Source organism: Cydia fagiglandana, chromosome 3 (genome assembly GCF_963556715.1).
Source record: "Cydia fagiglandana chromosome 3, ilCydFagi1.1, whole genome shotgun sequence".
Taxonomy (NCBI): Eukaryota; Metazoa; Arthropoda; class Insecta; order Lepidoptera; family Tortricidae; genus Cydia; species Cydia fagiglandana.
In genome coordinates this window covers 9,254,447-9,279,915 of record NC_085934.1, presented here as the reverse complement: position 1 = coordinate 9,279,915, position 25,469 = coordinate 9,254,447, and the positions used below count along the sequence as shown (strand labels likewise).

General features: G+C 42.1%; 2 protein-coding genes across 3 annotated transcripts; one reads left to right on the top strand and one right to left on the bottom strand.

Annotated features, from left to right (window-relative positions):
• Positions 1-24: 24 nt before the first annotated feature.
• Positions 25-19,540, bottom strand: LOC134680121 (cullin-associated NEDD8-dissociated protein 1). 2 transcript variants are annotated; one of them, XM_063539171.1, is made up of 24 exons: positions 19,247-19,540; positions 18,994-19,163; positions 18,634-18,847; positions 17,425-17,559; positions 16,606-16,763; positions 15,730-15,892; positions 15,295-15,468; positions 14,694-14,802; positions 14,242-14,372; positions 13,278-13,438; positions 11,035-11,249; positions 10,204-10,388; positions 9,404-9,532; positions 8,906-9,037; positions 5,049-5,220; positions 4,575-4,723; positions 3,985-4,145; positions 3,061-3,259; positions 2,573-2,692; positions 2,307-2,444; positions 1,718-1,906; positions 1,176-1,419; positions 821-967; positions 25-307 (listed from the first exon to the last, which is right to left on the bottom strand). In XM_063539171.1, exons 1-24 carry the CDS (start codon positions 19,286-19,288, stop codon positions 174-176), a joined length of 3,771 nt encoding a protein of 1,256 aa, XP_063395241.1. In that variant the 5' UTR covers positions 19,289-19,540; the 3' UTR covers positions 25-173. The 2 variants fall into 2 exon arrangements, with proteins under 2 accessions (XP_063395241.1, XP_063395242.1); XM_063539172.1 differs by having other exon boundaries at positions 11,044-11,249.
• A 1,045-nt stretch (positions 19,541-20,585) lies between these two features.
• LOC134680002 (probable ATP-dependent RNA helicase Dbp73D) lies at positions 20,586-25,071 on the top strand. The gene is made up of 7 exons (XM_063538972.1): positions 20,586-20,734; positions 20,824-21,154; positions 21,444-21,725; positions 22,309-22,486; positions 22,956-23,610; positions 23,868-24,048; positions 24,863-25,071. Exons 1-7 carry the CDS (start codon positions 20,712-20,714, stop codon positions 25,052-25,054), a joined length of 1,842 nt encoding a protein of 613 aa, XP_063395042.1. The 5' UTR covers positions 20,586-20,711; the 3' UTR covers positions 25,055-25,071.
• Positions 25,072-25,469: the final 398 nt, after the last annotated feature.

Here is a 25,469-nt window from a genome sequence, read left to right as displayed (position 1 = left end):
CTCCAGTAATAATAAAAAATCGAGTATTATTAGATAGATATCTATTGACTTTCAATCATTTTTACAACAGGCACAAAAAAATGCGGTTGGTATAAAACCGAATAACGAGACTAAATAAAAATGGATCAAACCTCAACGGAGGTATATTCGCGGGCGCGCTTGAGGCCGCGCGGCTAACTCTGGTCCATGAGGTTGGAGTCGACGGCCGCGCCGCCCGACGAGTCCTTCAGGATGGACTCGAAGATGGGCTGCAGGTCCGGGAACGACTTGATCTGTGTCACGAAGTCCATCAAGTGGGGGTTCTTGTCTGGAAAATGAAATTAAATTTATTAATGTATGTTGACAATGTGTTACATAAGCTTAAATTAATTGCTACTCTAGTAGTCTCACCAGACTCTACCTTTTCAGGCGTACAGTACAAAAAAAATAGATAAAAAGAAAAAGTCTTTACAACAGTTATTCCGTAAAATTATTTACATATTGGAAAATATCAACTTCAACATGTCGTTTTTAAATGGATGAATCGTTGAAACATCTTAGAACGAGGTTTTATACCAAAAGTTATCATTTGTCAATCACATAACTAATTAGATTCCGAAACGTGCCAGGCCACTTTATAATTAAGTGAACATGAGTTGCCTATTTATTATTCAACTTTATTGACACCTGCTAAACGGGCCGAATAGGTTGATACACGGATCAACTGTGGGTTCAGATATTACACATATGCACATATAAATGAGACTATGTGCAGCTGGCGCGCAAAGTAATATCAACCTTCACATATTTCTATAAGGTTTAGATTTATTTAACCACTTACCAGCCTCAGGTATGTGCAGCAGCGCAGCGGCAGCGCGCAGCGCAGAACGTTTGAGCTCGTCTTGTTTCTCGTACTCTTGTTTCACAGAGTTTGCTTTCACTTTCATTGTGCAGGTCGCGCGCAGCGGCTCGACTAGGCTCTCAAGCCCTAGAAAACAAAAATGGGTTAGATATATGTATAGAAATAGGTGCCTAGCCACGGTTAGGTGTAGTATTTAGACTAACGCTTAACCCCAGTCACTAACAGTCTGCAGCCATAGCTTTCGTTGTAGAAATAATTCACCGACTGTCGACGCCTAACCGACCGTTAGCGCTAGTCTAAATACGATCTTATAATGCCACAGAAAAAAACCTACTCTGTAAGACCACCGTAGGACAGAGCTGCGCCAGCCTCGCGCACATGAGATAAGTGAGCATCTTGATATCGTAGTGGTCCCTCAGGCCATCTTCCACGTGCCGCAGGAACTCGAACACGTCGAGCCGGTCCAAGCAGGTGCCCAGTAACGTGTACATGCATTCGAAGGCAGCTTTACGCAGGTCCAGCCCGTCGTCTACGGAATGCTTGAACGGACCCATTTCTACTTCGCGGATTAGTTCTTTCTGTGAACGGAATACAAGCGTATTAAAGTTGATGAGAAATAGTAAGCAGTTTTAGAGGCATGTGGATTTTTTTTAAATCCAATTTTCCTTATAAATATGTGTATGTGTATTGGTTTTAGATTAACCTACTCGTAAAATTTTTGGCAAAGATGGGTGAGAGTACGGGATGGGTCTCTATAATTTGTATATCAAACAAAGGAACCCCGTGCGGGGTAGAGTCAAGTAAGATATTGTAATACAATTAGAAAAAAATTGTCGGTCATTGTCATTACTTAGCTTTGCGGAAACACAAGTGTACCTTGACTTTAGTCTCCTGGTATATGGTGGGCAGCACGCTGGGCAGCAGGTCGCGGATGAGCGAGGGCTTGTTGTGCGCGGCCGAGTTGAAGGCCACGAGCGCCACGCGCCGCACGCCGAGCGACGGGTCGCGCAGCGGGACCAGCAGCTCCGACATGCACGCGCGGAGCAGCGGGTCGATCGCTTGCGGCTGAATATATAACATGATTCTAGCAGGATTTGTAAACGGAATTTAAAAGTGAGGGCACCACTGGTAACGCCAAAAGGTAGCTAGCTAACATTTATGCAGAGGAGTTAGATGTCTCTGCAGCTAAGTTTACAAGATGTTCATGAAACACTACAAACTTTCCCCGTTCCACTTCGGCGAGAAAACAATAGTTAAGTGTATTACCGCGGAAAAAGCATTGGTTTTTTTAAGCAATGTTTCTAAAATAGCTTCACGATTTATGTACTGTATTTCTGCCATGGTAGTAAGACAAAAAATTAGGGGACATAGAGTAAGATTGACAGATAGGTTGTATTTTTATCATGATAATTATATATACGTATCACTATTATTACATCGTATTACTCATGCTTTCGATAAATACCTGATCTGAGATAGTGAACTTGACAGCAGTAACGGCCGTTGTTCTCGTGAGTGGTTCAGGCGACTGGAGGAACTCTTTGAGATGCGGCAGTAATTCTTTAGGCTCTAACAGACACAATTTTCCTAAACATTCAGCAACCTGTAAGAGAAAAAGTATAAGGCATTATACATTGACCCAAAGTTAAATTTAATGGTGGTGGTTTAATGGTGGTCTAGTTAATCTTATTTTTCTTCAAATTAACAAAATTAATAGTATGATATACTTACTACATTACGAGATCCTTCCTCCGCACATTGGCAGTGTTTCGATAACTGTACCCAAATTTCGGGTATGAACGGTCTGAGCGCTTCTACGCCTTCTGGTGTACATGATTCGCACGAGATTATCTGAAAAAGTAACACTTCTAAGGATGGTATTCCACATGTCCAATTTGTAATTGCGTCTCACATTTCGCTTAGTGAGAGAATGTGACGCAATGCACATTGGACCGAGGAATTGGACAGGTCGAATACCAACCTATGATTGAGATTGCCACACAGTAGATCTTCAATTTAGTCAACGCATCAACATACATAAAGATTCATGTCTTAGGGATCACCCTATGGATAGGTGGAATACCAATTCCTCCTATCTAATTTCTTTGCACAACGTGTAATGCGTCTCACATTTTGCTTAAACGAGAGAGTGAGACGCACTGACATTGAACAAAGAAATTGGACAGGTGTAATACTACCCTTATGCACATTAAACCGACCTCTCTAAGCGAATGCAGGAGTAAATATTGTCGTTTCGGCTGCGCCTCGATCTCCCTCAGGATGAATGGCAGGAACTCTGGCAGGTTGCCGACGGCCACCGACCCCAGGGCGTAGCTCGCTGCCGACTTCACCTCCTCTGACGATGGGGCGAAAGAGGCCAGGAGGACTTCCTTCAGATTCGGGATGGAGCTTAAATCTCTGTGAAAAGTACGATCAATATTCAAAATTGTAGTGACTGAAATTCTGGCGGGCCTTATGCTTGTTTGCCACCGACGTGATATTAAAAAAACTGGACGAGTGCGAGTCGGATTCGCCGACCAAGGGTTACGTACTTTTTAGTATTATGTTGTTATAGCGGCAACAGAAATACGTATACATCATCTGTGAAAATTTCAACTGCGACAGACGGACAGTGGAGTCTTAGTAACAGGGTCCGTTTTAAACCTTTGGGTACGAAACCCTAAAAAAATTTGAGAACGGTTTCCGAGAAATAAATAAAATATGTGTGCCCACAGGATAAAGACCATGCCGTGGTAGGCGCTTGTCCGTGTGAAACGTTCTCTGTTTGATTGTAATCCTCTGTATGTCACATAACTCGCTTTCGTGTACGTTTTACAATTATGGTAAAGCTGAAGGATGATTGTCTATGAAGGGGAGACTCACGGATGTCTTCCACCACGGTCGCCACTTCAACAGAGAGTGTAATGTTGTCCTCAACAGCGAGTGTTTTAACGCATGTGTTTTAAGGAGCGCCGCGATTAATCGCGCGAGTAGAACAGTGTATTTATTTATTTATACAAGGAATTCCAATAGCTATGAATGATACATAGACTTATGGCTAGAGAGGGCAACATCGCGGCAGCGTGAGGAGCGTAGTGTGGTCGTACTATAATTACAGCCAGTGACACGAAGTTGGTACTCACAAATGTCGGCCGATCTCAGCGACGGCGAGTAGCGCGAACATGTGGTGCGCGTCCGAGGGGGGTTGCGTGGCGTCGCGCAGGAACCCGCGCACCACGTCCAACGCGTCCGACCCGCCCTCCGTTACAACGGCCGCTACACACTTCGCCAGCGAGTGGAATGCCTGTCACGAAAATTATGGTTAGTTCCGAAGAAAAACTGGGTCCAAACTAGGCGAGACGCTTTGTCAAATCCTCCCAAGGCGAATGCGCAATCAGCATGAATTTGCCGAAGCTAAGTATGCTCTTAGACCTTATTATTCCTTTGAAATTGGGCGTCGTCCATATATTACATCACACAAATTCGATTTTTTGGACCCTCCCCCTGATGCTGTGATGACCAAGGGGTCATCACGTTGACAATGTTCTCAGGCCAGGCCTTTGCTCTATGGAAATACGTATTGTTGATAATGAGTTCAGTCAAGGAGACCGAAACGACTAAGCTTCTCCAATGGTTCGCTGTAAGTCAGCTGGTGCGTTCAAAGTTGAAAGCAGGCTAAAGGAGCCACTATCCAGGGCTAGAGCAATAGAACAAGATGGGTGGTCAGCGTCACCTGTTTAATATGGTGCGCGGTTGCGTTGTGCTCGTGCACGCGGTGCACGGGCGCCACCAGCAGCGCCAGCAGCTCGCGCCGCGAGCAGCCAGCCACGTCCGCCGACACGAGAGCACTCAGCACGCCCAGCATCGCCTTTAGTGCTCCACCTGCGCAAAACTTACATTATAGTGTTAACCAAATGTGGCACCTAAAATCAGCATCAAATAGATATAGCCGGCCAATGTGGCCAAATATATATGTATGCATACGTCTATGGTGGCAAAGGTGTGTACGGTATATTTAGCCACTTTGGTCAATGGCCAATCACTGTATCAAAACTGACTTTCATATACTTCGGCTAATCAAATGTCGATGTATTTATGGAAAAGCCAAAAAGTTATTCGCCATTTCGGGGTTGGTCCCATAGTAAAAGTAACTCAATTTAGTGAGTAGAATCGAGCACATGGGAGTTATAGTATAGATGTGGCTAACCTTGCAGCAGCGGGGACTTGGCGAGCGCCAGGATGTTGGGCGTGAGCGCGGCGCGCGCGTCGGCGGTGAGCGCGGCCGGGCAGCGCAGGCACGCGCCGCGCACCAGCGTCAGCGCCGTCTGCGCGCAGTGCAGGTCCGCCTCGCACACCAGCGGCGGCACCTCTACTAGCACCTGCATACATCACCTAACATGACTAAACGAACATGTAACCTACGCATATTAACCATTTATCAGGCTGAGGGAGATATATCTGAACTTTAGACATTTATATTTTCCATGAGCAAGACGGGCATTAGATTGTCATAATTGAACTGTCATCTGATAAGGGGTTAAGACATTTTCGGAGTTATAAATATCATGTGAATAACAGTATAAAGAAATGAGAGTCCATCGACTGAAACTTGTAGCCCGCGTCTCAAAATGCGCCATGTGCAAAATCCATAAGTTTCTATTCTTAGGGTGGTACACACCTCAAGATTAAATTCGAATGTTTTAAAAATGTACTATAGTGCGTCAAGCAAATCTTGTCAGTAGCAATGTAAAGCAAACTAAAGTAGGGCAACACTCAAAGAGCAGTATTGCACTAACAAAAGCAGCAATGTATAATGTACATCGAAATAAAACTTTTTTTTCCGCTGAGCGCGCCCTGTTACGTACGTCAATTCAAGTTGTCACTCGTGGATTCTCTATTGAAAATGTTTAAAATTGTTATTAAATGGTATGGACGGACAATTTACAAGCGGTGTGTGGTGAATTTGAAGATCTCAAAATAAAATTAGAAGTGGAATATGCCGTTAAACAAGAATGTAATGAATAAAATCATTGCTTCAGCAGATAGATGTCCTATTGGATTTTAATATTTTATTAGATTTATCAGTTGGAACTGTAGGCATTGTAGGCACCTTATCTTTGATTAAGCACAATTTTATTTAATATATTGGTATTTAATGGTGACACAGCAGAAATATCTCTTGAAATAGAATCGATTCAGAATGTAAACAAAGATGATGGCTGTCATTCGCGATCCACATTCCACAGATAAAACACAGATGACACGCGATTTTCGAATTATTCGAACACAAGTGTTGCTAACCCGCGATTTTTCAAATTTGCCGCCGTTTGCTACTGACAAGATTTGCTTGACCCAGTATAGTTTAATTTTTATGAGGTTTTCAGGCATAAATACAGTCTCATCTAACATCAAACATGGCATATACGAAGCTTTTATAAACATGTAACAAAAAAAGGTGCAAAAGATTTGATTCATGATTTTTTATTTATTTTGACTCTTCTGTGAAATGGGATAGGATAGGACCGAATTTCCTAGGATGTCTATATTGTCTATTTAATTCTACCAAGCCCCGTCTTGCGTGTGTCCACATAAGAACAATCGACAATTCTCTACACATTTTCATTATAATATAAAAGTAAGGTAAGTTAAGTAAAGTAAGTTATGTTTTAAGGTGGTTCGATTTTCATACAAAATTCAATCAAAGCTCATTAAGTAACTACACACTATTAGTACATAAATATTTCCGCATTTATCTTCCTTCGAATATTCGTTTGCGCGAAATTAACAGGAAAACAATGTTTCATAGAGAAATCATGCAAAAATCATAGTTAAATTTTCATCAATTTTACGTATGTGTGTGTCACAAATGTCGTGTACAGATACATTTGCGACGTTGCCATACCATTTCCGACGTTGCCGGGCTGACCACGGCGCGAATTTGGAGTGCCGTCATGTTTAGTGCAATTTTGTTGACACTGACGTTTGACAGGTACTTAATTGACCTAAGCGAGAATAAGTACCCGAAGTTCGTCAGCTTAGCTAAGAACTATCATGGCGTGTTATGCAAACAGTCGCTTTTTTGCTTACAAACGGAAGATTCCCGGTTCGATCCCCAGTCAATTGTATGCTGGAACATAACTTTTTGTATTTTTGTTACATCTAAATTTCGTATTGTTTTTTTATTTTTATTTAATTTTTCTTATTATCATAAATCGATTGATTAAGTATGGTATGGGCTACACGTATTCGTTTATTTTTGACAAAGAAAATTAGAAATTATACTCTACCTAATCTCTCTTATTTTTACAATCAGGACATCCTCACTGCAATAAAAAAGAGATATATAAAATTTCCTGTGGATAAAATAATGGATTTTGTCTATGAATGAAAAACACAATTATTACTATAGTTTGTTTTTTTTAGCATTAGAAATAAGGTAAACAATCTTGACGTGTCTTTTAATTGAAAAACACATTTTAAAAATAAGTTACGGCAAATATGTAACAATTATAAATCAAATACGATCATTTATATTCTTCTGCTTTCATAAGTAATAGTTTTTTGATTTTTAAAAAGCGTTTAAATCTGTGTGCCTAGCCAAGATGCCAGTCGTTCGCTCCGTAGCGAACGTTAGGGTAATACCTGTCTCTATCACTCTGCCATATTAATGCGACAGACACGGCTGCGCTTCGGTCGCTACGGAGCGTAAACCATTGGCACCTTGGCTAGGCACCCTGGTCATCTGGAAAGCGAAACACATACGGAACGCGTTTCTATTACTCAATACAGTGGCCAGTTGCAGATTCGGCGGTAAACTTAACTATACCTAAATCTGGGTGCCTAGCCAAGATGCCAGTCGTTCGCTCCGTAGCGAACGTTAGGGTAATACCTCTCTCTATCACTCTGTCATATTAATGCGACAGACACGGTTGCGCTTCGTTCGCTACGGAGCGTACACCATTGGCATCTTGGCTAGGCACCCTGGTCATCTGGAAAGCGAAACACATACGGAACGCTTTTCTATTACTCAATACAGTGGCCAGCTGCAGATTCGGCGGTAATCTTAACTATACCTAAATCTGGGTGCCTAGCCATGATGCCAGTCGTTCGCTCCGTAGCGAACGTTAGGGTAATACCTCTCTCTATCACTCTGCCATATTAATGCGACAGACACGGCTGCGCTTCAGTCGCTATGGAGCGTAAACCATTGGCACCTTGGCTAGGCACCCTGGTCATCTGGAAAGCGAAACACATACGGAACGCGTTTCTATTACTCAATAAAGTGGCCAGCTGCAGATTCGGTTTTAAAGTTAACTATACCTAAACCTGGGTGCCTAGCCACGATGCAGGCTAGTAGAGTTCTCTTTCACCTTCAGCAGAACCGGGAGATCCAAACCTACCTACTTTTCATCTAATAATCTCAAGAATCAGTGCATGATTCAAACTTTACCGGTTGCCGTGGTAAGACCTAGGATTTACCATATCGGTGTTGGTAAAAGCCCGAAGTAAACTAGTAAGATTTAACATTTCGGGCTTTTACCGATCGGCATCGGTAAAACCTAGGTTTTACCGGTAAATCCTAGGTTTTGCCGTACTTCGGGCTTTTACAGTAACATATATATAATAATTGCTCGTTTAAAGGTAAGATAACACAAAGGAGAAACAAAAAGAAATTACCTACTCGCACCAGTCTTGAACCCCAATCCTCTTGCACGTAGTTATTTCCACGAACATACCGTTACGCTATTGCAATGCAACATACTTACGTTGTGTGAAATTGTCTACTACAAGGATCACGGAAACACTGTTTGCATGTGTGAGTAATACTAGGAAAAAGCGTGACAGCAACACTCCGTCGAATTAAAAAGGTGGTTTTTGCACAATGAAGTATTCAATGTTTACTTTAATTGTTCAATATTTATTTAAAGAGTGCGCGAAACATACTTTTAAGTATACAAATACCATGACCATTTCACAAAAAAATAAAACCTCAAATTTTGCAAAAGTGGTGCCATCTAGCGAGAGTTAAGTTTTGAGTAACCTAGGCGAACCACCTTAACTTACTTTTGCAAGAAGTTCTATGCTGATATCGTCGCTGTAGTTTTGCACCAACGTGTCCAGTAACACCAGTGTCGATAATTTCAGTGCCCTCTGGTTCTTCCTTAGGAAGGATCCTAGAATCGGCACAGCTTCAGACTGAAATAAAATTAATAAATCAGCAAGTGGTAGTTTACAAAACCATTTTAATATAGCAGGGGCGTATTCGGTTCAGTTGGTTATTTTATTTTTATTTCAATTAAAATTGACGATGTTTTTTATAGGAAGCATGAACTATTAGGTGACAGCACAGGAGCCCATTGTTAAATAGCGCCTAGCATAATGGCATGTTTAACTTTTCGATGGCACACCCAATAACGCGCAATAGAGCGTGCGTGAACTGTAGAGGGCAGCACCTGATTTTAAGTTAATTGACAAAAGTTTTCGATTCAGGTCACAAGGTGTCAGATCCTCCAACGCGCACGATTTATGTTTGGTACTGCTATAAACGTGTTTAATACTTACCAAGATAGGCCTCAAGTCGATTCTCAATGGAGATGCAGCCACTTTAGTTAAAGCCTTTACTGTAGTTAGGCGCGTAATTTCGTTGCGTAGGCGTTCCAAGAATATTGGCAAACATACGGGAAGCTCATTCTAAAACAAAAGAAAAACATTAATATGCATGGTAGCCGTGTGCAGCATACAAATTGCCTTAAACCAGCAAATAATCACCGAAATGGCACAGCAGCTGGCTGCATATTGTGATGTCGCTCTCCTTGATTTATTGTTTCATTTCTGTGGCCAGAAACCTCACGATAGTGCACATATACAAAGACAGGTCGCGATGACGCGCTCCTAAATCTATTATTCCCTCACATGGATGCACTCGAAATGGGCAACATGTATCAAATGAATAGAAACCTTATTTACCTGTAAATAGTCACCGATGTGGCACAGCAGTTGTCCGCAGGTAGCGATGGCGCGCTCCTGAACCTATTATTCCCTCAGAAGGATGCACTCGAACATGGGCAAGATGTATCAAATGAATAGAAACCTTATTTACCTCTAAATAATCACCGAAATGGCACAGCAGTTGTCCGCAGGTAGCGATGGCGCGCTCCTGAACCTATTATTCCCTCAGAAGGATGCACTCGAACATGGGCAAGATGTATCAAATGAATAGAAACCTTATTTACCTCTAAATAATCACCGAAATGGCACAGCAGCTGGCCCCATGTCGCGATGACGCGTTCCTGAACATTCCCTCACAAGTATGCACTTAGAACATGGGCAAGATATATCAAATGAATAGGAACCTTATTCACCTGTAAATAGTCACCGAAATGGCACAGCAGTTGTCCACAGGTCGCGATGGCGCGCTCCTTGACCTCTTGGTCCATGTCCGTGGCCCGGAGCCTCACGAGGGTGCATTCGTACATGGGCAGAATAAACTGTTGCAACTCTTCTGGCGGCGGCTCGATTGTGGAATCTTCGATGTCTTCAGAGGGTTCTGCAAGTGAATCAAAGTAAATTAATTTTTTAACCAGTTATTTTAATAAATGAGCAGTAAATAACTTGAATATTTTCCATAACACATGTTCTAATAGGGAATATTACGCGATTACTGCGTAGGGAGCGCCACTACCACAATCCATCAGAATACGAGGGTCTTAGAGTGTATAAAAATAATACTTCATTCTATAATCCAATTACAATGTGCCGCCGATATAACGATTTAATAGCCGGTGATCGTTGTGGTAGGGTCCCTCACATTGCTAGGTTTAAGAAGTGCTTGGCTGGTACCCTCTTCTCTCACTGACTGATAAAAGCTGCTCTTGCATATTCGATCGATAAAGACGCAGATAACGAAATTTCGATTACCGCGTTTCCCGGTAGGCCTTTTGTAAACAAACCGCCTAAATGTTTCAATGTTATATTTTATCTGTGAAATCTTTAAAAAAAACAGTCATAGGCACGAGAATTGGTGAAGAAATGAGAGTGAAGCAATCTGAAACGGAGACCTTGCTAACGTTTGGTCTATAAATGTATGGTGGCGTCGGTGACAGCGTCAGCGTCGGGCATAAACGTTTGAAGTGTGCGTTTCGTGGCCGAGGTGTAAGGCTAACACGCAGGGGCGAATAAACATCGGTTCGTACCGGACTCACCGAGCGGGCGCATGACCTTGACGAGCGTCTGCAGCACGCGCAGCGCCTCGGCGGTGACCTTGTAGAAGGGGTCGTGCACGCAGCCCAGCACGGCCGGCATGAGCGCCGCCACGTGCGCGCGCATAGCCGCCGGCGAGTGACCGCGGACTAGGCACACTACGAATACTAGGGTTTCGATCTTCATGGATGAGGCGGTGGTCTTGTCCCTGTATAAATACATGATGTATAAAATATCATCCAAAGGCTTAGAACAATACTTCTTACCAAGCTTTCATATTGGCAGTAATAGTAAGACATGCGAACCAAGAAGATTATAAGACAATATTTTGTAAAACAAGTTATATTAGTAAATTATGCGATAAGCGAGATGAAACTAATTTTGTTCAAGTGCGAAGTGCGTAAGGGGGGAAATACACGCGACAACTTCCAACTGTATGACTGAAACCTGGCCCTAAGTGCCAGTTGCACCAACTACATTTGGCAGACTGGTCAACGTCAACCGGCGCGCCCCGGCGCTTTACTATGAAATTTTCCATACACATAAAAGCGAACTCTTTAACTATACGAACAGCTTGGTGCAACCGACCCTAAGGGCTGATTTAGACGGCGCGCGAACTCGCATGCGATTTTAGTTACACAGCGGACTGTTGGTTACGTCCAATTCAACCGATTGATCAAAAACCGCAATGTAATAAAACTCGAATGCGAGTTCTCGCATAGTCTAAATAGGGCTTAAGGGTGGCCGGGAAGTTGCGGGCGGCAGGCGTACGGAGCATTTAAGCGGTCGGTCTATAGCTTTACTGGGGCTGAACATACGTGAGCGCGGGAGTGAGCGCGCGGATGGCGCGGGAGTGAGCGCGCGTATGACGCGGGCGGCGTGCTCGACCAGGCAGCCGGGCGCGGCGGCCAGCAGCTCGCGCAGCAGCGCCAGCGCGCAGCCGCGGGCACGGACACTGCGACCGCGGACTGTGTTTACTGTAGCTATGTAACATACGTGAGCGCCGGGGTGAGCGCGCGGATGACGCGGGCGGCGTGCTCGGCCAGGCAGCCGGGCGCGGCGGCCAGCAGCTCGCGCAGCAGCGCCAGCGCGCAGCCGCGGGCACGGACACTGCGACCGCGGACTGTGTTTACTGTAGCTATGTAACATACGTGAGCGCCGGGGTGAGCGCGCGGATGACGCGGGCGGCGTGCTCGGCCAGGCAGCCGGGCGCGGCGGCCAGCAGCTCGCGCAGCAGCGCCAGCGCGCAGCCGCGGGCACGGACACTGCGACCGCGGACTGTGTTTACTGTAGCTATGTAACATACGTGAGCGCCGGGGTGAGCGCGCGGATGACGCGGGCGGCGTGCTCGGCCAGGCAGCCGGGCGCGGCGGCCAGCAGCTCGCGCAGCAGCGCCAGCGCGCAGCCGCGGGCACGGACACTGCGACCGCGGACTGTGTTTACTGTAGCTATGTAACATACGTGAGCGCCGGGGTGAGCGCGCGGATGACGCGGGCGGCGTGCTCGGCCAGGCAGCCGGGCGCGGCGGCCAGCAGCTCGCGCAGCAGCGCCAGCGCGCAGCCGCGGGCACGGACACTGCGACCGCGGACTGTGTTTACTGTAGCTATGTAACATACGTGAGCGCCGGGGTGAGCGCGCGGATGACGCGGGCGGCGTGCTCGGCCAGGCAGCCGGGCGCGGCGGCCAGCAGCTCGCGCAGCAGCGCCAGCGCGCAGCCGCGGGCACGGACACTGCGACCGCGGACTGTGTTTACTGTAGCTATGTAACATACGTGAGCGCCGGGGTGAGCGCGCGGATGACGCGGGCGGCGTGCTCGGCCAGGCAGCCGGGCGCGGCGGCCAGCAGCTCGCGCAGCAGCGCCAGCGCGCAGCCGCGGGCACGGACACTGCGACCGCGGACTGTGTTTACTGTAGCTATGTAACATACGTGAGCGCCGGGGTGAGCGCGCGGATGACGCGGGCGGCGTGCTCGGCCAGGCAGCCGGGCGCGGCGGCCAGCAGCTCGCGCAGCAGCGCCAGCGCGCAGCCGCGGGCACGGACACTGCGACCGCGGACTGTGTTTACTGTAGCTATGTAACATACGTGAGCGCCGGGGTGAGCGCGCGGATGACGCGGGCGGCGTGCTCGGCCAGGCAGCCGGGCGCGGCGGCCAGCAGCTCGCGCAGCAGCGCCAGCGCGCAGCCGCGGGCACGGACACTGCGACCGCGGACTGTGTTTACTGTAGCTATGTAACATACGTGAGCGCCGGGGTGAGCGCGCGGATGACGCGGGCGGCGTGCTCGGCCAGGCAGCCGGGCGCGGCGGCCAGCAGCTCGCGCAGCAGCGCCAGCGCGCAGCCGCGGGCACGGACACTGCGACCGCGGATCACGCGTAGCGCGCCGCGGACTACACCGCTCACCTGCCAAATAAACACGATATTACAGCTTGGCAAAAAAGAGTACAAATTAATAAGATAGGTGCGACGACGAGCGAAGCGAGGAGGAGCGTGTTAGGTTGACCATGTAGTGACAAAACAAAATATTTTAAAGACCATTTTTTTTAATTAATAGATAGCCGTTATATTTTTAAAATGTGCTTCATAAATAGTCTCCAATAAAATAATTCAGTTGCCAAATAAATATTTGGTACCTGCCTAAAAATAAACAAAAGCTGTAACGGCATTAAAATACAACTCATATTGATATATTTTAAGGCTCCGTTTTAGTCGCCAAACTGTTAATTTTAGTCCCCATTTCTATTATTTCAAACTACCCAAATTCTATTAATTAGTTGACCGGTTAAATACGTGCCAATAAATAATAGTACTACCGTACAAAAAGGAATCTTCCTACAAAACCGCAGTTTGACAGCGGTGTTCAGGGTCGAATCATGCTGTCCGTTCCTAATATATGGCACTATCCCTTTCGGCTTTTTAGGGTTGTCATTATTCAAGCCATTATCTTATTTGTGGTCGTGCACGCAAAGGAACGTCAAGTTAAGTCAACCCTAATAATTGCTTGGAGCAATGTTGAACCGAACGAAGTCGACTTTGCCCGAAGGGAGGAGTTTCGCACCCCTGAAAAGGTGATTTTGTAACCTTTAGCCATATCTTGGGTTGGTATTCCACCTGTCCAATATTTGATCAAATTTGTATTTGCGTCTCACATTTTGCTTAATGAGAGGACGAGAAGCAATGCATGTTTGAATGCCAGTAATACTTGCCCGCTGCAGTAGTAAGGCCTGCGGCGAGTTGTCGGCCGGGGTGATGGACTGCAGCGCTGGTGGGGGTCGTGTGGCGCGCAGCAGTGCTGTGTAAGCGCTCAGGATGTCGCATTTCACGTTTTCTTCGCGTTCTAAATAAAAAAATCACATAATTATTTACTAAAATCAAAGATTTATAGTTTGTAACTACCAAAATTATCAAGGACCAACTTTTGACAGCCAAAATTACCGCATAATAAACAGAGCCGTACAGCGTACATTCGCTTTAGCAAGATAAAGAAAGCACATTAGTAACTTATTTTCATCAAACCATAAAAAGTTCTGAAAATTATTTAAATTAATTGAACACTCCACTTGAAAGTTGCTTTTGAACCACTCCAATAACACAACACAAAAGAAAATATAACTAACCTACAAAAATAAAACGTTTTAAAACTAAATTAAATAGTTACCTTTAAACCTAGCGATCAAAGCGGGTGACACCGTCTGGTACATCTCAGCCAGTAGTTCGTGCCGAGTTGAAATGACGGACTCGAGGCACTTGGCTGCCGCGCGTCTCACCTAGAAATATCAACAGCTTAATAAAATGATACACAACAAAGCACATTAATCGTCTTTAACTAATGGCGGAAACCTAGTAACCATCTCTCTTATTCGAATACTCCTCAGAGTCGGACTCGTCAGTCTGTCTTCGCCGCCGCCTTCTAACTAATGTTATAAAGGCGAGTGTGTCTGTCTGTTACCTCTTCAAGCTTAAGCCGCTGAACCGATTTAGTTGAAATTTGGTATAGAGATTTTGAGTCCCGAGGAAGGACATAGGATAGGTTTTATGTCGGAAATCATCCCTGAAGAGAGTGCAAAGGGGGCGGGAATTGAAAGAGTTAATGAATAGCCTAATAATTGAAGTAAGCAATGCGCGAATTGAATGATTGCTATTAGCATTATCCTAGCGCTATACCTATTTTAGCTGCTGTCACTAATTCCACGCAGACGAAGTCGCGGGCAAAAGCTAGTCTTCTTATACGTCGGTGCTACAGACCTAGCAGTAATTACCTTCCAGGACATATCGTCGTCGTCAGAGTACTCCTCGGAGTCGGACTCGGGGTCCGCGTCGGGCGCCGCAGTTTCATCTTCCATCTCTTCGTCCTCGCCGCCGCCGCCTTCTTCGGAGTCTTCGTAGTTGTAGTTCGGGTCGTATGTGATCATCTTGAGGCATAGCTCGATGATCTAATAGAGGCAAATTTTGTGATTATGATTAAATTTGTGAAATTTGTGATATGATTTAAATGATAAAATAAAATATATTCATTGTTTTATCTAACTTAGACTGAAATAGTTTGTCGGTCAAACCCAAATTAAGGTTCTAATCTGATAATCTTTTTCTATCCCCGAAAGTGTAGAAACACAATCAAATTTTTGTATGACTTAAAAATTTGGCTCCAAATATGGGACAGAACAGACAACTTAGGCCTTTGGACTGGTGCTTACTGTCGGGATATGCGGCTGAACTTCCTTAGGGCACTTGAGCACAAACGCCTCCAGGGCTTGCAGACAGTGCTCGCGGAGCTCCTCGTCTGCGTCGTTCGAGTGCTCGAGCACCTGCGGCGCCACTCGCCACAGCTGCTCACCGAAGCGGTGACCTGCTTGACGGCTGAAAAAAAAAAGCAAAAAACAATTTAATAAAATTTAAAATGGAATTGAAACTTGTTTGTCTTTCCGGTGCATTCGGCACTAAACCAAACTCACCATTAGAATGTTTTGGGAACAATGCATTATTAGATTAGAAATAGGTATATTGCCACCGTAACCAATATGTATGTAGTCCCAGAATACGCTTATACCAAAATACTCAAAACATACAGGTGGACTATTTAGAGTATTTTGGTAAAAGTGTTCTGGGCCTGCTTCCCAATATAGTTCGTTATTTTAGCATTAGAAAAAGACTACGCAATCTTGACGTGTCTTTTAAATGAAAAACGCTTTTTAAAAATCAGTAACTATTACTTATGAAAACAAAAGAATGTAAATAATCGTATATGATTCATAATTGTTACATATTTGCCGGGACTTATTTTTCAAAAGTGTTTTTCAATAAAAAACAACACGTCTAGAGTGTTTACCTTTTTTTCTAATGCTAAAAAAACGAACTATAGAAATAGTTTATATTAGAACAGATGCTGTTAACAATAATTATGATAATTTAGGTTATTTATTATGAAAAAAAGTAATACTAGACTTTAATAAACAAACAGTGTACTCTAAGTTTAGTACTGTACGCAACAGAAAGACTACATTTACATTTGTTAAAAAGAGACAAAAATTAGTAATTGTCTTATGTAAAATGGAGTTAGAATTTACTCTTACCACACCGAGGCAATACACTGAATATGAGTGCGACTGACACTAGACGATGTAGATGAGCCCAGTCCCTCCAGCAGGTGATCAATAAGCTTGTTATAGAGAGCAGCGTTGCATGACATCACCAGGTGGGACAGTGCCACTATGGTGCGCTTACGGACGGCCTGGAACCAATGGATATTTAGAATAACTAGGGGATAAAGGGTAATCCATTATGAACATCATTCATTAATACATTAATTACATCATACTTTTAGGGGGTGAGAGGTGGTCATGAAAATGTGACATGTTGTGAAAAGGGGAGGGGAGACGCAAACTCTGTGACGTCAGTTAAAATTAACGTGTACACGAAAATGGTTATGAATAGGCTACACAGATAAATAACTAGTTTATGTACTGAAAAGATTTTTTATTCATTTTTTTTTCTTATTGGTTTCCGTTCATTTTCTAATGTTACATTTACCAATTAAATTTTTAAATATAATAATTAAAATGTCGTATTGATGTTTCTGTTAAAAAATATAATTGCCAAATATAAGACATCACACCCAGGAGTAAGGGGGTTCCCAAAATATAGCAAACAGGGGAGGGGTAGCAAAGTCATGAAATTCCTAGGGCTAACATACGAAATTCTTATCAAAGGAATTTTCGTCAATCTGGATAATTCCAAGATTATTTAAACTTAAGTCTGAATCAGTTGAAGTTGATAAGAATTTAAAGTACAGCAAAGGTCATACAAATAAATAATATGAACACAAAAATTCCTATGAATGTATAATATCTAATAGACTAAAACATATGATAATGTTTCTTGATTTTCTTTACCTGACGTGGAGAAGCTAGTTGGGGAAGCAAAGAATTCAATAGCACCGGGTGGAATGAAATCAACAACCCGCCAAATCTGCTCAACAGATCTGCCAAAATATCAAGAGCTTCCAATTGCACTGACACATCTTCTTGCTGAAAATATAAAATAGCAAGCAGTAAACAAAAGCACTAATTTAACACATTCATTACCACTAAGTGCTACGGGTTACGCTCGTAGCGCGTAGCCACGGTTTCGCCGTATGTAGCGCGTAGTCGCTACGAACAGTGTACCCGACAGTCGGGTTCTTGGTGTTGAATGTGTTAACAAACTTTTATCAAAGTATCATGCCTACAATTTTAGTAGTTTAGAGATCATTTAAAGTTCAGTAACTATCCTCCTAAGGTCCTAGCTATGGTGCTTATTAAGTTTGATGGAATTTAATAAAAATATCATTTTTACCATCATGCCAACTGCCAACTGTTACATCAAGTATAGCTCTCCCCCAGGTTGCCAAGTTGGAACAAACATACACCCTTATTCATAGAACTTTACAATCCTCATTAGTTCATTTAGAATTCATCCCTTACTTATAAATAAACAAAAAAACCGGGCAAGTGCGAGTCGGACTCGCGCACGAAGGGTTCCGTACCATAATGCAAAAAAAAAAACAAAAAAAAGCAAAAAGAAAACGGTCGCCCATCCAAGTACTGACCCCTCCCGACGTTGCTTAACTTTGGTCAAAAATCACGTTTGTTGTATGGGAGCCCCATTTAAATCTTTATTTTATTCTGTTTTTAGTATTTGTTGTTATAGCGGCAACAGAAATACATCATCTGTGAAAATTTCAACTGTCTAGCTATCACGGTTCGTGAGATACAGCCTGATGACAGACGGACGGACGGACGGACAGCAGAGTCTTAGTAATAGGGTCCCGTTTTACCCTTTGGGTACGGAACCCTAATAAATGACCGGCTAAAACAAACAATAACTGACTGAGGCATGTTGCAGATTTATGAATAACACAGCAGCAGCAGGTAGCATATATAACCATGGCATATAATATTTAAGATTAGTTTATTATAAATTCCATAATCTGTAACTTGCCAAGTTAGTGCAGAGTTAACTTGGACTTACTACATTAAGTACTATGTAACTCATATTGAAGTTAAATTGCTTAATTTTTATCTTATAAAAAAATTATAAATAATGATATAGTAATAAAATACCTTCTCAATAGCACTGCTCAGCCTGCCAGTTATTTTCTTGCACACATTAGCGGCCAGTGTGTTGGAGCCCAGAGGCAGTTCCGATATCACAGTCTTGAGACCAATGCTGCTGATGTCCCGCAGCTGTTCCGTATCCGATAACATGTTGGCACACAGCGTCTCGACTATGCCTTCCACATGATACTCCTTTACTTTATTCACAAGCGGACCAAGGCTGAAAGTTTGAGATAGATAACACAATGTAAATTAACTGAATATAACCCATATGCACTTTAAAAAAAAAGTATATTCTCTTATGGCATTAGAAAAAACAAACATAAACAACAATATAGGTTTTATAGGTTATTGATTGAAACTCACCATTTGACAGCCAAGTTCTGAACTTCGCCGTTTTTGTCTTCAAGCAGACGGAGTAGCATCTTCACAACTTTCCTCTCCGAATCATCATCCAACTTGATGCTGTCCTTTTGCAATTCGGTCATCAAATCATTTGTAGCCATAAACCGAAAATCTTTGTCGTTAGACGTCATCTAAAGGTCGAAATTTACATTAATTGCTGTCTTCAGGAAATAAGAACCATATTATGTGTATATTTCAAGCAACACCGGCTTACCTTCTCGAGAAGACTCGCAATTTGATAAGATACAATAGCCATTTTGACAAGTTTGCGGCTCTTCCAACAGAAAATTTAACAACTCCAGCGAACTGACTACTAACAAAAAATTATAATTTTTACACAACACACACGAGGATGGAACATTTGAACATTTACTCAAAGCAGTCGCAAACCACCGAAAATAAAAAAGATTCCGCCTGGTGATGCTCCAATGACCAATGAAAATGAACAGATTAAAAATGCAATGCAAGTGACAATGACTTTTGTGTGGAAAAAAAAATACCGTCAACTGGGGTGAATATGGATAGCTGGGGTGAATAGGGAATAAAAATGGGCTACTAGCATGGGGAAGATGTCTGCCATTCAAACTGGAAACTGGACCTTGCCTGGAGAATTGGTAATAGCGAAATATTTTTTTGCCATAGCCATAACAAGCTGTCGCACCACACCGCGACCTTGATTTTTATGCGTTAATTTTTATTCTGTGCGTGCGTTAAGGACATAGATATAAGAATATATACAGATGCCTTCCAAGCGAGCTGTCAGTGGGACCACTTTTTGTTTAGTGTACGATTAACAAAGCGACCCACTTTGCTGTAGCCATGTCGATAAAGTCATATCGATAAACTACCGACATTTCTTGCAATTTTAATTTTACTTCAAAGGTTTAACTATACCTAAAATGAACAAAAACGCTTTTTTTCTTTATTGTGGTTATCAGATCACAATTTTGTAGTCACGCCCCAGGAGAGAACCAAGGGAAAGTTCAGATATTTAATTAAAATACATAAATACCTATTAAAATAGGTGGTCCTCAATAATTGAATTATTTTATTACATTATAATATATTCATTATCTATTAGCATTTCAATTATGTTTATGTTTAACGAAGATATTGAAGCTTCAATTAATCGCTATTTTGTTCCGCTGTGTAGCGTTTATCGATATATAACATGATTAAAATCGACTTTTCACATCCCTAAAAGAGCACACATATACGTTTTTACGCACACATGCACAACCCGGGTCGCCTAAAAAGGGGCCACTTGGATTTGAAGTCCATCTTGTCAACAGTATAGTTGTCCTTTTTTGACAAATGGCATTTTAAAAGAGCGAGGAGAGAGAAATGATACTAGTTGCTGCGCCGTCAAATAGAACAATAAAGGTAGGGGCCTTGGTTAAGGACGCAGCTGAAGGCTAAAGCAGCTAAAGGTAAGAGCGAGGAGTTTTTTTGAGCGCACCAAGATAGGATACGGTGCGGTAGTCTGTTACGGCTTTAAGAACCCCCCAAAAAAAATTGTAACTGACAGCTGTCAATTCAACGTGTATATATATTGACATATAACCTAATGTAAAGCAAGTGACAAAAGGTTTCAAATGTTTATAATTTACGAATAATTTAATAAACGACATTATAACCTTGTGTCTGAAGTGGGGAACTTGATAACTGTTAAACTAAGCATGGATTTGTTTACTATAAACAGGTAAATTTTTAATTAGAGTAGGTACTTCATGTGAAATATAAAAAAAGTTCCTTACACTAACTTAAATAAAATGTCCTTTACTTTGCAAGGTACCGTGATCCGGGAGAAGATATAGATTTAGTTACTCATGAAACAAAACAGTTACAAAAGTTAAAACAAAAAATTGAAGAGAGGAGAAAAACACACAGTACCTTTAAGCAAGAAGACGTTATCACATTGAAACAGGATACAGCAGCATCTACAAAAAGCGATCATTCTTTTGATTCAAAACCTGCAATCAGTATACAAACAGAAGAAGACAAAGATGAGACAGTTGACTACAAAGTTGATAATACTATCCAACCACAGAAAAATGTGGAGAACAAACCTAATTTTGAGTTTAAAGTCTTGGGCACAGACAGTTTTGAGAAAAAGACCAAGGTAAGAATATGAAGAAATTACAAACAATTTATTCCAAAAAAATTACACTTTGGTTTTAGTACAGTCAGCAGCAGAGGTAGCCAAGTGAGTGAAGTGTTCAAAATTGCGCACTCTCTCTTATTTTTTGAAACATAATGTTTCACCAACTTAATTTCTTAAACCTCTCCCATTTAACACATTCTGCTGCGAAATGTACCATCCAATTCTATATTATAAAGGCTCAATTTGACTTGTTTAATCCAAGCAGTACAATATTCATGAAAGTAATAATTTTCCTTTCGTTTCTCAGGTTAAAAGGGTGTTACCATACTGGTTGTCTCATCCCTACAGTTTATCCACAAACTTACAGAAGTTGACTTGTGTTGTAGATGAACAGGTTTGGTTGAATAACACTTTAAAAACTACTCTCAAGGGTGAGGGGGTCACACATTTCTTTCCAGTTCAGGAGCAAGTCATTCCTTTTATTATTAAGGAAAATAGATTGCCTCATCCATTCTGGCCGCATGATGTTTGTGTCTCAGCTCCAACGGGGAGTGGTAAAACACTAGCCTTTGTTTTACCAATTATTCAGGTAAATCACAAAAAAACACATACCTATACTAACTCTTTTATTGTACAGTCAAAGTATTCAATATCAACATGGAATAAGTGCCAAAAATATGTACACACTAAAGATAATATATTTTTCCTTTTTTTTGTGGGACATACCATGTTGGCCAGAGTTGATCATCATTGATTTTTTCATTGTGAATGGCATCTGTACCTTAATATATGGGCAATATATATATACAGATATTTGGCACTTTGTCCTTTTCAATATTTTGATACCTTGAATGTAACTGTGTTTAAAAGATTTGTCATTCTGTAATTAATTATTTTTAATTTAGTGTTTAAAAAAACATTGAATGCAGTATGTGCTTTTTAGCAATAAGACTGCCTATTATACAACATCTTGATTTTCCGTATTCTTTGTATTGATGCAATAAAGAATATTGTATATATAGCAATTCTTGATAGCAGTTTTCCATGACACTGCATTATTTGCATAGTTAAGACCTCTCAATAATTCACTCTAAAAAAAATTTATAAATAGATTTGCTACTGTAAAGTGTACTCAACTATTAGCTCTTATATAAAACCTTTTATATTTTCAGGTTTTAATGAACAGTGTTGGTCACCATGTAAGAGCAATGATTGTTTTACCAGTCCAAGAATTGGCAACACAGGTGTCAAAGGTTTTCAAAAAGTATTGCACCAATACAGGGCTTAAAGTTGTACTTTTGAGTGCATCAACTCCATTACGCAAGGAACAGCAGCAAATTGTAAAATACAGTATGTAAATTTATACAAATTACAAGTTCAAGAAAAAAAATAGCTTGGACAAAATGATGATCATGTTATTCTTCTATCTGTCATTACTTTTAATTAAATGTTTCGTTGTTATATATTTTCTGGTAGTTTTTGGAGTCAATATTGTCATGAAGCTCTGACAGGTCTTAAAATAATTCCGCTCTCTGGACTCCAGCTCCGCGCAGAAATTAAAGTACTATTAGCACAGAATAAATAATAGTACTAGGTACAGAAGACTCACTCTCTAACAAAACGCGTCTTACGATCAGCACAGATATGGCCGCTAGGTGGCGACAGCGCCACGCGCGGCTTATGGCTTTCCCCAAAATTGGGGTGGAACGGGTGTACTTTTAGCTACCTGTAGCAAAGCGACGAAATCGCGGAGTGAGCCACGCCTGCTATTAGGCATAAAAGCCTCAACCAAAATTAAATAAATTTATTTCTATTTCAGCCGAGTCTGCAGGTTGGATCAGTGAAGCTGATATCATAGTTTGTACAGCAGGAAGATTAGTAGAACACATCCAAAACACAGAGGGTTTCTCATTAAAGCATCTCAAATTCCTTGTAATAGACGAAGCTGACAGAATCATGGACCATATCCAAAACGACTGGTTATACCATTTGGATAAGCACATAAAACTGGAAAATGAGCTAATGACAGGAAAAGTGGCCAATTTAAACTGGAACAGCCTGAATGAACAGAATCCTCCTCCTCATAAACTACTTTTCTCAGCAACACTTTCACAGGATCCTGAAAAATTAGAAAGATGGGGACTATTTCAACCGAAACTGTTCTCTGCTGCTCCAATAACCGATTTTGAGGATGAAGACAGTATCAGAAAATATACCACACCAGATGAGCTGACCGAACAATATGTGACCTGCGGTGCTGAAGAAAAACCACTTATACTTTATCATTTCTTAGTAGAACAGAAGTGGGATAAAGTCATATGCTTTACTAATGCAGCTCAGTCTGCACATAGGCTCGCTGTGCTTTTAGATGTCTGGGGAAAAGGCAATCTAAAGGTTGCTGAATTGTCTGCAGCGTTGGATAGATCAAACAGAGACTTGGTTCTAAAGAAGTTTACTCAATCAGAAATCAATGTGTATGCACTTACGTATCTTAAATAATTATTTGAATTGCTGATTTATTTAATGCCTTCCTCTTACATATTTTTTCCTATAAATGGCTCCTCATATCAAGTTAATTTTGTAACGCCGATTAAGTGGCGCTATCTACAACTAGTTACTTTCAAAGAACGCAAATGTATATCTAGAAGGACCTATACTTATTTTTAAATGTCTATTTATCCATAGTTATTTAATTATAATTTGATCACATCACTTGAATTTTCTTTTCCAGCCTGGTCAGCACTGACGCCTTAGCTAGAGGTATAGACATTCCCTCCTGTGACTATGTCGTGTCTTACGATCCCCCGCGGAACATCAAAACGTACATACACAGAGTAGGCCGCACGGGGCGAGCTGGACGGATAGGCCATGCTGTTACTATCCTACAACACAATCAAATGAATTTGTTCAAGGTAATCACATAACGACCAATTTTTTGTTTTCTATAAGTACATGAAATTTTGATTTGTCACAATAAGGGCCCCCCCACATCTGGCGTCTTTCGAGCGTCGGCGTCGGTCCAGCGCTATGGAAAATGACGTCGCTGCGCAGTTGCGTCGACGCTGCGTCGCCGTTGCGTCGACGCTGCGTCGCCGTTGCGTCGACGTCGGCCATAGAATTGTAGACGCCGACGCTCGAAAGACGCCAGATGTGGGGGGGGCCCTAAAATGGAATGGGAGACCTTTTTATAGGCCTTTGGGCGGCTAGAGATACTTCATTTACCTAAAAAAATATAGTAAATTTGACAGCTGAAGTAAATGGCGCCGTGCGCTGTTGTATAACAGTTATATCACAAGGCAACTATAGACTATCAAACACACAGCGCCATCTATCTATTTCAGCTGTCAAATTTGGGCTACAATATTTAGCCCTACTTTACGTTTTTTTTTACGGAACACCTACGAATAAATACTAAATTTCGTTCTTCGTAGACATAGCATATTTTGATAAGGATAGCTGAGCATTAGTTTCCCAAAGATACCCCATTTCATTAGGCATCAGTGACCCTATACCGCAAACATTGAAAAATTTAAAATATTCGATTTTTCGATCTTTGCGGCAGGCCCTCAGGGCTATAACCGCGAAAATCGAAGTTCGCAAATTGCGGGGATCTTTCTCTTTTACTCCAATGTCGGCGTAATTAGAGTGACAGAGAAAAATCCCCGCAGTTTGCGAATTTCGGTTTTCGCGGTAGCCCCTCAGTTTATAAAGAAATACTTATTTCAGGAGCTACTACAGTCTGGAGGAAAATCGGAATTAAAGCAAATAAAAATTGAACCTGATGTTTTCGATCGCTTATCTTCAGATTACCAATATGCAATTGAGGAAACAAAGAACGTCATCAATACAGAAATAACAACGAAGGTTAAGAAATCTGTGGCAATAAAGAAAGGTTGTAAGAAAAGGAAACATGAATAAATATTTCTTATTTTTAACACCTATTTTTTTTTACTAAAAAAATAAAATTGAAAGCATCAGTAGCAATGTAGAAGAAGAAGCAGATACAATACCTACTCGCACCATATGGTCCATAAGAAAAAGGTTTACAATTGCTTTTTAACTGCTCTCATTTACATAACTTAGCTCTCATTTAAATGCTAAACAACTTATTTCAGAGTATAGGGCAATAGTAAATCTTTTAACCCTATCCTATCCTACTCGATCTAGCCGGCAACAGTAGGTACGAACGTGTTAAGCCCCACATTCACACTCCTACCGTGTAGGCCACCTCGTAGTCCGCCTCGTTGAGTAGGATTGTGTATGGGGGTTGCGGACTACGAGCCGTCCTACCGTTTAGCCGTTTGTAGGACGGCTCGTAGTCCGCAACCCCCAT